Source organism: Crotalus tigris, unplaced genomic scaffold (genome assembly GCF_016545835.1).
Source record: "Crotalus tigris isolate CLP2741 ecotype Arizona unplaced genomic scaffold, ASM1654583v1 scf7180000019504.2031707, whole genome shotgun sequence".
Classification (NCBI taxonomy): domain Eukaryota; kingdom Metazoa; phylum Chordata; class Lepidosauria; order Squamata; family Viperidae; genus Crotalus; species Crotalus tigris.
The window spans coordinates 132,026-146,117 of record NW_024097570.1 but is presented as its reverse complement, the minus strand read 5'-3'; the positions used below and the strand labels follow the sequence as shown (position 1 = coordinate 146,117).

Sequence of the window (14,092 nt, the reverse complement as noted above, 5' to 3'; positions counted from 1 at the left end):
GTCTGTCTGTATTCTTCCCGTCCTTTTGTCTCATGTTACTTGGTATTCTCAAAATATTTGCAATCCAAAGAGCTGCTTATACCAGAAGATTTTTCCCCCTTGATGTTTCTCAAGCATTGGATAAAAGTTGCTTCTGAATATCAAGAGACTCTATTAAAGCAGCACCCAGAGTAGTAGAAGAGGATGTTCTGCAGCTGAAAATAGACACAAGCACTCCTCCTTTATTTGCAAATAACTTTTTCTATATATCAAACAGGATTCCAACTGAGAGATACATTGGACAGCTACTAATGCAAATGCTAGTAATTACAATAAACAGTGGGTAAATACTTTCTCTATTTTTATACATACCAATCCCTGGTATCTGAAGGAATCATAAACACTCCGGATGAAAAGCCAGAATGGCCACAAATATTCAAATCTGAATTCCAAAACAAAGTCAGCCACCAACACGAGGGCCCAAACTACCAGGAACTTCAGATACAGGAAAGTACTGAAAGGAAAGAAGGAAAAAAAAAAACAAAAATAATTTTGCATATAGACAAACTAGCAAAGTGATTTCATTTCTTATTCAAAATAAGTACACATGGGTCTGTATTAATAAGCATAGAAGGAAGGTTCGAGTAAAAACAAAAAGGTTACATCACTGAAATCTGCAAACACAATCTACACTGTGTTACACAAAAGTCAACAAAAGTATATGCACAGTTGGGTCGAGAAGGGACATTTAAAGAGCTGACGGAATAAAACTTCTAAAAACGTTTTTAATAGTGCTTCTGTTCCATTTTTCCTCTCCAAATAATAACTTCAACGTTTAGCACTTTCATCTTTCAAAATGAAGCATGTCTGCCATAGTTGTAGGTTGAATTATGGTACTGTGATATCAATCTGCAATGCTCATTTTATTTGCCTTCTGCACAAAAGATGCAGAAGCGCTGAACTTCTGCTCCATTTGCAGTCCATGCAAAATACAGATTATACTGAAGCAGACTGAAATTATACGGTTTAGTGGCGTATAATATATATCCCAGTTCTGATAAATGCTCAGATAATCAGTAGCAAGCTTCAAAAGTACTCTATTTGATATTGAAGAATCAACAAAACTATACTGAGGTGAGTCAGTTAAAAGCAAACTTCTTTTTCAAGTGAAAGCTATTACCAAGGGCTAAGTTTTCACATCATGTGTTGCCTGCTGCTTGGCTGTAATCCATTTGCTTTTCTGATTAAGGGATTTGTTTCAATGTGCATGCTAGTATTGGCTTATTTTTCTAACAAATCAGGGTTAGAAGATGTGGTATGTCCTTGGCTTTCAATATTTGGCTTATTTGTAAGATGTAAGACAGAGCTTCTGATTTACACATGATAGTAGGTAATTTACAAAGGGAAAATGTGCTTTTTCATTCTCATTGGCAGGAAGAACTTAAGCCTGTTGAAGTTGGAAGAGAGCCATTATCTTTGCCAAGATATCTGCCCCACAGTATTGATTTCGTCAGACCTGGGCGCCTCATTATTTGTATTTTTCCTGCTAAGCTGCACAGGTTGGGAATGAGAATAATCCTGTGATGGTTTATTTTCTAACTCAATGGAGGAATTCTATTTGACTCCTTAGACAACAGAATTTTGGTATCTGACAGGTACCCTTTTAATCCTCATACATTAAATCACTTGACATTGTTACCTGGACATATGGGCTAAAGTGCCCTGTAAAAGGCAGTGTGTCCGAGTACACAGCAAAGTACAATCAGGTGGATCTCATAGCAAAGCGTTGTTTGTATAATAGCTCAATCAATTAAGTGACGGTTTTGCATGGATTTGCAATCTGTTGAAACTTAACAGAGAAATATTGAATATTTGTGAACTGAAATAAGAACTGTTTGGTGAACTGTTCCTGCCATCGAAGGACAAGAGTGATGCATGTGTTGCCAGTATCAGAACCTCAGCTTTGAGAAATTGCTAGATGTTTGTTTTTTTAATGGAGCATGAGATTATTCAAATAGGCTTTGAATGAAAAAAAGCCATTTATGAAACACAGCAGTCTTGTAATGTCACTGTAGTATCATCATTAACAGAAGGGACCGCCAGTTTGGTGTACGATTAAAGGCAATGAGCTAGAACCTAGGGGACCACCAGTTCTTTTCCTGCCTTAGCATAAAGCCTGATAAATAACTTTGGGCTAGTCTCTTAGCCCTAGAGAAAAAGCAATGACAAACCGTTTCTGAAAATATTGCCGAGAAAACTATAGGAACTGGTCTAGAGCAGTGGTGGCGAACCTATGGGACGCGTGCCAGAGGCGGCACTCAGAGCCCTCTCTGTGGGCACACGCGCCTTCACCCCAGCCCTTCCTCCCCCCATGGCCACCTCCTCACTAGGAGCCCCTCCGGAGAGTCGCCCCTGGGCATGGCCCGCACAAAGCAGCGAAGCCAAGGACATGGCAACTGGGTAGTGGGGACAAGACTCCGCCCTCACGCTCTGTCATGCGCAGATGATGCTGCAGGGCGCGGGTGGAGGTGTGGGCACCATGGTGCTACTGGGCCGCCTGGGCAATCTGTTGTGACGGGCTGTGGAGGTGGGTGGCCCTGAGGGCAGGCGGGGCATGGGGTGGCGGGCAGAGTGGGGTGGTTTTTGGGCACTCGGACTCTAAAAGGTTCACCATCACTGGTCTAGGGAGTCACCAGGAGTCAACACTGACCGAAAAATAACAAGCAAACAAACAGATACACACATACAACACCCCACCCCAACCCAACCCTCTAAACCAGAAAAACACCCCTTCCATCTGATGGGACGTCCTTATGAGACGGATTCAATTTTAGTTCATATAAATATCTTAAGAAGATTACTTCATATGACTAAAAAACATCTCAAACAATCCCCATAAAGCAATGTTGTCCATCTCAAAAACTGAATAAAATATTTTAAAGTATTTATCTGTTATAAAACAAGTTTTCCTGATCATTCAAATGCTGATTATCCTTGAATAATAGATGAAAACACTCTTTTCCATAGTTTTTACTTTCTGTCTGCAGCAGAAACAATAATGTACATGCTGGAATCCTTAACAGAATAATAATTTATCTACATGATTAGATTTACTGACACAATTGCTCAAGATTGTCCAAATATTTACTATATAATAGACACTATAGTATACTATATAGTATACTATATATTATATGTATATATCACTAGACATTTACTACAACAACAAATGCTCAAGACTTCTGTTCCCATCTACATTCTTCAGAAATAGGCCCCATCTGTTAAACCAGCTGATCAAATGAATTAGGGCAAACTTAAATGTTTATGAAATGAAGGATTTACTGCAAACTTAATATTACTGATCTTTTAAATAATTGAAGAATTGAAAGAATACTGGACCCATGCATTTTCTTCACTTCCAAAGTAATCATACCCTGAAAATGAAGATAAGTAAATACCCTCATAAACACAATGAAGTAATTTATTTTAAAGACAACTGTGTTAGACATTTGTAAATTGACAGAGAGTGATGAAATTGTAAACATTTATGTTGGATCTGTCCAAAAAGAGAGGACAAAATACTATTACAAACATTTTTAAGTACCCAGAGTAGGCTTTATACACAGTGCAGATTACACTGTAGCAAAGGGAAATCCTGTTTATTAGGGTTACTTTTATAGTGATAGATTGGAACAATTTGTGAAGGCAATCCCAGTAAACTGCACCTTCACAGCAAAAGCAAAGCCAAAAAGTGAGAAGAAATTTGCACAGGCGATAAAAGAGGAAAAGCCAAAGAGCCTGATAAAATCTTGTTTGTCTCTAAATGCATTTAATCAAAACAGAGTAAAGGAATCAAGGGAGTGGAAATGGAAGCATGTCAGAAATGAAAACACAAGAAAATCACCTGGTTTTGCGGAAAAAGTGGTGGTAGTTTAATTCTTTCAAAAAATAAAAAAGCCATTACAAAAGAAATATAATCTATAATCCCAGAAAAAAATCAGGGGTTTCTCCCCCACCCCGTTTTTTTTTTTATGTCACAGGGCTGTCCTATGAAATCACCGTCAAGGGAATTCTGAAGTTAAGATTTTTAACCTATCCATTTACATCTCAAAAAGCATCATCATCTCTCTCTCTCTCTCTTTCTCAATTTATGACCTCGGGTCAAGACACACAACCAGCAAAAACCATGCTGTAATAGCAATACCGAACCACAGATGTAGCACTTAGCATTAGCAGATCCAATCAAGCATTAATGCTCTCTATCCTCATGCAATTTCCTCTCTTTAACAAACCATAGTTCAGACTGCAGGAGAGCTGAAAATCAGGAATTTACTAGAAAACTGGAAATTAGGAATTAACCCAAACTGGAGGAAGAGTGGGCAAAGAGCACAGCCGTTCATGTAATCCCCAAACCATGTCTTGGCATTATAAAATGAATTTCTCAGTGGTGTCATGTTAACTTTAGAGCTAGGTCAAGCTAGATCAATATTAAGGCAAAGAATCTTAGATATAGGCCAAACAAAAGTTGCCTTTTTTAACAATATAATTGTAAATAATTAAGCACCTAAATTAGCTTCATATTATATCATATTGCAGTCCCCAAATTCAGGTAACCCTTATCTTTTGCAGACGACACCAAGCTGGCAGGAATAGCCAACACTCCAGAAGACAGGCTTAAGATACAGAAGGATCTGGACAGACTTGAACACTGGGCACTAACTAACAAAATGAAATTCAATGGTGAAAAAAGCAAGGTTCTACATTTAGGCAAGAAAAACCAAATGCACAAGTACAGCATAGGTGGCACCATGCTCAATAGTAGTAACTGTGAGAGGGACCTCGGAGTCCTAGTAGACAATCACCTAAATATGAGCCAGCAGTGTGCTGCAGCTGCCAAAAAGGCCAACACAGTGCTAGGCTGCATTAACAAAGGGACAGAATCAAGATCACGTGAAGTATTAATGCCACTCTACAATGCCTTGGTAAGGCCACACTTGGAATACTGCATCCAGTTTTGGTCACCACGATGTAAAAAAGATGTTGAGACTCTAGAAAAGAGTACAGAGAAGAGCCACACAGATGATTAGGGGACTGGAGGCTAAAACAGATAAGGAACGGTTGCTAGAATTGGGTATGTCTAGTTTAACGAAGAGAAGGACGAGGGGGGACATGATAGCAGTATTCCAATATCTCAGGGGCTGCCATAAAGAAGAGGGAATTAAGCTATTTTCCAAAGCACCTGAAGGCAGGACAAGAAGCAACTGGTGGAAACTAATCAAGGAGAGAAGCAACCTAGAACTAAGGAGAAACTTCCTGACAGTGAGAACAATTAATCAGTGGAACAGCCTGCCTCCAGAAGCAGTAAACGCTCCAACACTGGAAGTTTTTAAGAAGAGACTGGACAGCCATTTGTCCGAAATGGTGTAGGGTTTCCTGACTGAGCAGGGGGTTGGACTAGATGACCTCCAAGGTCCCTTCCAACTTTACTATTATTATTATTATTATTTAGTCCAATTTAATATTTTCTATGGGGTACTTGGTGCTCTCTGAGCTTTGTTGTTTTCTTGCAGATATTTCATTACCCAACTAAGTAACATCATCAATACTAGAAGGAAGTGCTCTCTGTTTATATACTAGTGGCTTGTCCTGTCACTGCTGGCGGGAGTGTTGTAGTTCCTTGATTAGGATGTTGTTTACTGTTAGCTTGTTTGTCTAAGTTGATAATTCCTTGGTTGGGGTATATTTTCTCCAGTTGTTTTGGAAGGGAAATATAAGAACCCCCCCCCATGAAACCTGATACTGCCTCTATGACACAGGTGCCATAGAAACCATAGCACATGTTATTCTGTATTGTCAGTTCTACAGGGACATTCACTACCAGTTGATTATCCCTTTTTAAAGTAAATTTCCTGGGCACTCCAATATTTTTTACTTGCATTATTTGTTAGACAACGAGGACAAATCTATTTTTCTAAACGTAGCAAAATTCTGCTACATTATGTCTAAACTTTGCCCACAAATGGTTGCCAACAATTGTTAAAATTAAGGGTTAACTTTGCTTTGTTTTACTGAATGTATTTTAACTAGTCAATGATGGAAACATTGCCTGTCTGTCTGTTTGCTTGGGCATTACATTAGAATTAAGCCAGCAAAGCTTTCCAATCCATCATGCTCATGTTTACAGAATCAATTAACTTCATTGTTGAAATTTAAACAAATAATGCTTTAAATATTGATTATTTAATTGGGAATTCAAGAGACAACAAAGACAGAAGTGCAGAAATACTGGATAGTGTAGGTGTGGATCAAATATGGTAGCTAGAAAGCAGTACAACGGTGCCTATTTGCAAAAAGAAAAACGTATATAGCAGATAAAAGCACAGGGAATTTCCATTCTAAACTGTATCTAATAAGAATAATAAAAAAAACCTGTAGATTTTGCTCTAGGACAGTCATGGCAAACCTTTTAGCGACCGAGTGCCCAAACTGCAAGCCCAAACACACTTATGTATCATCGGGTGCCGAGTGGGCGTGGCCCATTGGGTGGGTGTGGCCAATGGGTGGGTGTGGTTGTGGTAGTAATGGCACACTGGGTGGGACTAAAAAGTTCAATCAATCAATTCCAACTTTGCGAGATCTTTCCTCTCCCCCCCCCCCGAAGTTGAAATTGATTGATTGAACCTTTTTTTTTCCCACACAGTGGTGGAGGCCAAAAGCGAAAAGGTTTTATAAAACCCAGCTGAAAGCCTAGGACTGGAGCAATGGTGCATATGCCCACAGAGAGGGCTCTGAGTGCCGCCTCTGGCACCCGTGCCATAGGTTTGCCACCATGGGTCTAGGGCTTCTTTAACAAGGTAAAACATTTCTCCTACACTGGAATTATTGCTGAATTACAAACTTGATATTGTAAACTCTATATCAGACATGTCAAACACAAGGCCCGGGGGCCGGATGCGGCCCGCGAAGTGGTTTCATGTGGCCCACGAAGCCATCCTGGAAACAGTGAGGGAACGGCCCCCACTGCCTTGGCCCTGGCCCAGGCCGGCCAGGAGCCAATATACAATTTTGTGGTGGCCATTTATGCTGAAACACATTCAGTCTTAGCTCCACAAGGCCATCCAGAAACAGCAAGGAACCAGCTCCTGCCGCGTTGGCCCCGCCCCCTGGGTGCATGCTGGGGAGGGGTCACCCTTTGTGCCCTGGTCCCACCTCCTTCTGCCAGAGACCCTCAGATCTGTCCCACTCCTGCCCAGGCCCCCGCAGGCACCCTTGAAACAAACGATATAGAGCTGGCCATGCCCACCCAGTAGGCCACACCCACTCCATCCACACCCACCCAGTAGGCCACACCCACTCCATCTACACCTACCCCGCCCCCCGAGGGCAACCGCAATGCTGATGCGGCCCTCAATGAAATTGAGTTTGATACCCCTGCTCTACAATATATTATAGAGACCAACTTCCAAGAAACAGCACTCAGTATGGTGCTTTTTCAGAACATAGTTGAAGTAGCTGGATTTTTAAACTTTCTTTGAAAAGTTGTACTTTCTCATTGCAGAAAGAAGAGCTGCAAGGCTATTATCTATGAATATCTATCATTAAATATTAAGGTAAGCTTCTGATGGACAGATTAGACTGCAGTTAATTTTCTTCATTTTTATCTTATTTTATTAAAATGATCTTAGGCCAGATACATTATAAGAGAAATGCACACAAAAAAGAATAGACGTGAAGTTTGTATTATTGTACAAAGTTCACCTCTTCTATCTTAGCTTGCCCGTAACATCTAACAAGTACTGAAAAAGGTAATTTTTCTCAAAGGTGCTTAGGACAGTGCTTCTCAATTTCAGCAGCAGAGTTCCTTAGCTGGCATTCTAGGAATCGAAGTCTGCACATCTTAGAGTTGTTGATGTTGAGAAACACTGGCTTAGGACAGTCTCCAAGGAACAAAAATTTAAGGGTATGTTATAATATATTATCTACTACAATAAGGGGTATTACATTCAGCAACAAATAAATATTCCCAACAGTAGGTCTAATTAATTTTTTAAAAATCAACTGCATTAGGAAGCAAAAAAGTTGTATATAAAGAAACAATACTACTCCCTTTGTATTTACGTTGTCATGAAATTCATTTCCAATCTTTAAGACAAAACAGTATAATGTTCTATTTTAATATTTATTACCTTCATTGCAAATTGTTTTAAAATGTGCCTGAATGGAAAACAGTATAAAGACATATTTAACATTATTGAAGTACCATGAGGTACTTTTTTAGTCATCAAGTTTTTGACCCCTTGCTAAGCACTGGTGGTACTCGAATATTGTCATGTCCTAAAAGAGGTACAATCTGTGAAAAGATTGAAAAGCCCTGGTTTAAGGCATCTGGCTATACAAGGGGAGACGACGAGTTCTAGTCCTGCCCTGCATGAAGCCCTCTTTGTATAGTAACTTTAGGCCAGTCCTTGTTTTTCAACCCTAAGAAAAAGACAATGGCAAGCTACTTCTAAAGATCTTGCCAAGAAAACTGCATAGATTTGTCCAAGCAGTTGGCAGAAGTCAGGAATGACCTGAAGGTACCAAAAAAAAAAAAAAAGTTCATGTAATTCTATATACATGAGCGAGCAGGTGGCAAAGGATGAATAAAAGAGCTACCCTTCTCTTTAACGAGCAGAGAAATAAGTGAGCTGCCAAAGGAAAGAGCTCTTCCTATATCCAAAATAGAAATATATCAAGAATGTCCTCTGGCAGCCCCCAGAAAGCTGCCAAAGGGTTTTGCAAGTGAGCAACTATTTGTGGACTTGGTTACAAGTCTGGACTAGCTAACAGGCTTTGGACAGAAGTGAAGATTTCTCCTAAGACAGTGATGGCAAACTTTTTAGAGACCGAGTGCCCAAACTGCAACCCAAAACCCACTTATTTATTGCCGGGTGCCGGTTGGGTGTGGCCCATTGGGTGGGCGTGGCCCTTTGGGTGGGCATGGCTGTGGTGGTAACAGCAGACTGGGTGGGACTAAAAAGTTCCCTCAATCAATTCCAACTTTGCAAGATCCTTTTTTTCCCGAGAAGTTGAAATTGACTGATTGAACCTTTTTTTTTTTTTTGCACACAGCGGCAGAGGCCTAAATGAAAAGGTTTTATAAAACCCAGGTGAAGGCCTAGGACTGGGGTGATGGCGCGCGTGCCCACAGAGAGGGCTCTGAGTGTCGCCTCTGGCACCCATGCCATTAGATTCGCCACTGAAAGTTTTCAGACATTTTCTATCATCAAAAGTGTGTGTGTGTGTGTGTGTGTGTGTGTGTGTGTGTGTGTGTGTTGAACTATTTCAGTCATGTACAGTGCTCTCATCTTGCTTTCTGGCTGTTCCTTGTTATCAGCATCTATTTCTGAATGACAAATTAAACCACACACCCAGCCCTCCATAATCTATTAGCTATTCTGTGTTTGTGTGTGTGTGTGTGTGTGTGTGTGTGTGTGTGTGTGTGTGTGTGTGTGTGTGTGTTGAACTATTTCAGTCATGTACAGTGCTCTCATCTTGCTTTCTGGCTGTTCCTTGTTATCAGCATCTATTTCTGAATGACAAATTAAACCACACACCCAGCCCTCCATAATCTATTAGCTATTCTGTTTGTTTGCCAATAAGCCATAAAATGACTTGTCCTATTATCCAAACTTGGTCACAGTGACATGAATGAAGGTGTGTGTACGTTTTTTTTTTTTTAGTTAATGATTGATGGAAAGATGGAAACACCAATAAAAGTACCACTCCCTCCCACAACCTCTTTGGGAAAGGCAGGTCTATTCTACCAAAAAGAGTATAGATGAACTAGTCTAATTGGAGGTTAGAGGTTCAAGTGCTTCCTTCAAAGCTCACCAAGTGATTTGCGGCTGGCCATTAACTCAACTCACCTCAAAGGGTTGTGGTTTAAAACATCTGGAGGAAGGAGATGTACTTTTGTTACATTGAGTTTTGGGAAGAAAAGTGAGGTGTTCACCAGATATGAAGCATATTGATTAACAAGTTAATATATCTATACTTGCTCCTTGTAGAACAGTGTTTATATCAGGGGTCTTCAAACCTGGCAATTTTAAGACTTGTGGACTTCAACTCCCAGAATTCCTCAGCCAGCTATGGCTGGCTGAGGAATTCTGGGAGTTGAAGTCCACAAGTCTTAAGGTTGCCAAGTTTGAAGACCCCTGGTTTATATCAACCTCAGCAATTTTAAGATATATAGACTTCAACTCCCAGAATTGCCAATCCAGCTGGGCTTGGCAGGGAATTCTGGGAGTTGAAATCCACATGTTTTAAAACTGCTGAGGTTGACAAACACTGGAGTAGAATAAGTAACTGACAGACAGGTTTACATAAAGGAAACAATGAAGATGAGTAATCCAAAGCATGGAATTTTCTAACAGGCTCAAGCAAAATTATTTAACAAGTTTTTTTTGCTAATGGATGAAATACCCTCGGCCAAGAAGCAACTATAGCTGTTTGGAACAGCTGCAATGACATTCTACTCAGATCTTCTAGGCTCCATGGAAAATGCTACTGTTAGAGAGACGGATGCTTGATTTGTGAAGGAAGCAAATTGTCCAAAGATCTGCAATACTTATTTCATAATACATGAAAGAGAAAAAACCCAACAAATGGAAATAAAATCTGAACTTCTTTCAAAATTAAACCTGACAGAGATAGTCATTAACCGCACTATCGGTACCATAACAGAAAGATGTACAACAGAACCATTCATCATATTTGAAATCAAAAGATAAGGATCCCACGACACTTTTTAAATACAAACATTAAAAATCACAAATCAAGTAAGAATAAAGAGCCATGGAGGAACACATAACAAATGGCATTAAGCCATTTTAAAACAAACTTGTCTGTTTGACAAAGGAATGGAAATAATTATATTCTACTCAACAAAAGTCAAATAAATTGCCGTTTTGCCACACACATGCTTTGCTATATATAAGAGTTTCTACAACAAGCAAGAAAAATGTAATTATACGCCAGGTTTTAAATAAATGCAAAAAGGTGGTGGGAGTGGAATAATGTAATATAAGAAATAATCCATGAAAGGATATTTTAGTATTTACCAATATTCACTGCATTATGTATTATTAGTCACTAAAATTTCTGCAGTATAAAGCTACTGAACAAAAGCAGCAGTCATCACACATCAAAGCAGATTTGCCAGTTAAGGCACAGATGTTACTATCTATTAGCATTTTTTAATCCACCACTTCCTTTCACACATGATAGTTATTTGTGGCCACGGGGGGGGGGGGAGTTGGATACCGAGCAAGCTTTTGTCGGTCTCCTCTCGGGTCTTCCTGGAGGCAAGTCTTAATTCCCAAAAGGGTGTGGTTGTTTATAAGCTTGTTCCAGTGCACAACAGCATACCGTTATGTGGCATTAAGAAAGCAAATTAAGACACTGTAGAGAATTAGTTTCCAACAATAATGCATTCAGAAAAGACACATGGTGTATTATCCTTCAGATGGCATCCTTTCAGGGCATAAGTAGATTGAAAATCCCAAACTTGTCTGAAAGACGAAATGGGACAACTCGCCACAGCCAACTTGTTATAGGACAACTCACCGCAGGACAATTTAACAATTCAATGTAATTATTTAAAATAAATTAAACAATATTTTAGTTGTTGTCATTCACATTTCATTTTGTCCCTCCTTTTGCATCAGTTCTTTAATTATTCTATTTCACCGTATCTTTGATATTAGTCTAACTCTTGTCCGGCAGCGAGTTGTCTCATAGTGAATTGGCTGTGGTGAGTTGGCCATGGCGCATTGTCATAGACCCCTGGAAAAAGGTATGGCTACACGTTTCCTTATGGCCCACCACCATATTAGGGCATCTCAGTTTGCCTCATGGGTTATTTGCATTCTGAAACCAGATTACCTGCAGAACTGTATCAGGTGCTTATTCTGAATGAGAAGATTAGCACAAAGTAGATGGTGAATTATGTTTACAGGCATGTTAGGCAGAAGAATATTTTTACCTAAGGACAGACCTAAAGAGGCCCAACTGTAATGGCATCTACACAGATTCTAAGTTGGTGCGTTTGCAAAGACATTTCTACTTTGCTACACAATTTTCTCTATGGGGAAAACTAGCACCAGGGATACAAAAGAGGAAGGAACTTGTTCAATTCCTCATAGACCAGGGGTGTTAAACTGCTGGCCCGTGGGCCAGTTTCATCATACCAGAGCCACGCCCACCCCATTGCCGGCAATGGCGAAAAAGCTCCGATATGTTGTGCGACGTCACATGACGTCACGAGTTTGACATGTCTGTCATAGACCAAAAGTTTTTCATCCTTGACCTATAACATCATGTAAGCAACCGTGAAGAAATCAGCATTGGAAAATAGGCCCCCATTCTTTCATCACAGAAATTTCTGTCACCCCAAGAATGGGGAATGTTTAGCAGTTGAAGAAAATGGAGGCATTGAGTGTACAAAAGGTTATTTATCAGTAAAATTGAAGCCATTCCTATATGTGCTAGCAAAGAAATACCACATTAACAATCTGTTTCAAAATCCTTTACTGAATAACACTCTTTAAATAGGCAGTTTTAACTTGTTTTTCTGTTGTCTCATCTTTGCATTTATGTTATTAGAAAACATATAACCATGCAATTTCTTAAATTCTATTACAGCGCTTCTCAACCTATGGGTCGGGACCCCATTTGGGGTCGAACGACCATTTCACGGGGGTCGCCAAACAACGCAGTCCGCCATTTTTTCCCCCTTTTCCTTAGCTGTGCTACTCCCTTTTATTCTATTGGCTTTTGAAAGCCAATAGAATAGACTCTCTTGAATAGAGTCTAATTCTATTGGCTTTCAAAAGCCAATAGGAATTGTCCAGGCTGTCTCTGCCCTGTTGAGCCCGCCAAAAGTCCCATTCTGCAAACGGTGCTGCACCAGTTGAGTAGTCCTCGACTTACGACCGGCTGAGTAGTCCTCGACTTACGACTGGCTGAGTAGTCCTCGACTTACGACCGGTTGGGGGTCGTGGCATTAGAAAGGTTGAGGACCACTGTTCTATTAGAACAGTGGTGGCGAACCTATGGCACGCATGCCAGAGGTGGCACTTATTGCCAATGGCACGCCATTGCCCCAGACCTGCCTCCCCCTGCAGCCCCTCCCGAAGGAGAGTTGCCCCCGAGTGCAGCCTGCATGGAGCAGCGCAGCCAAGGACATGGCAGCCGAGCAGCAGGGACAACCGCGTGCGGTTGATGCTGCGGGGCGTGGGCAGAGGGCGTGGCTGCCATGGCACTGCTGGGCCGCTTGGGTGATCTGCGACGGGCCGTGGAGGCGGCATTCGGTCTCTAAAAGGTTCGCCATCACTGTACTAGAAGAATTTGGAACTCTCGGTCTGCCGTCTCACTGCCAAGCCTAACAGCTTATCGTTCCTATTTGCTCTACTACAAAGGGATTCCTTAGGAATGAACTATTCATTACACAGAGATTCTTGTGGGCACGTCTCCAGTTGCGACAAGGAAAGAAGGATTCTCTTATGGTTTTCATCACAAGTTCATCACACTCGCTCCCCTACGATGTGGCCTGCATTTAATGTGCAGCTACAGCAGTGGTTCTCAACCTGTGGGTCGGGACCCCATTTGGGGTCGAACGACCATTTCACGGGGGTCACCAAACAACGCAGTCCGCCATTTTTTCCCCTTTTCCTTAGCTGTGCTACTCCCTTTTATTCTATTGGCTTTTGAAAGCCAATAGAATAGACTCTCTTGAATAGAGTCTAATTCTATTGGCTTTCAAAAGCCAATAGGAATTGTCCAGGCTGTCTCTGCCCTGCTGAGCCCGCCAAAAGTCCCATTCTGCAAACGGTGCTGCACCAGTTGAGTAGTCCTCGACTTACGACCGGTTGGGGGTCGCGGCATTAAAAAGCTTGAGAACCACTGAGCTACAGGATGAGTTACCTCAAGGCTGCCACCGCTCTATGGGCAGTCAGAAGTATTTCTATCCCAATTGACAATATTCAAACCCTGAATAAGACTGCTTGCAGTTTTTTCCTAAAATGGTAACTTACCAAGCCAGGATAAGTGATATAAAAATTTAAAACTATAC

At 40.9% G+C, this 14,092-nt stretch overlaps 1 protein-coding gene across 2 annotated transcripts in view; it reads right to left on the bottom strand.

Annotated features, from left to right (window-relative positions):
- The window catches only part of MACO1 (macoilin 1), a 71,792-nt gene that overhangs the window by 45,195 nt on the left and 12,505 nt on the right, over positions 1-14,092 (bottom strand). For both annotated transcript variants that reach the window (XM_039363080.1, XM_039363081.1), the window contains exon 2: positions 352-493. In XM_039363080.1, coding sequence (XP_039219014.1) covers positions 352-493 — 142 coding nt within the window. The remainder of the gene's footprint in view (positions 1-351; positions 494-14,092) is intronic.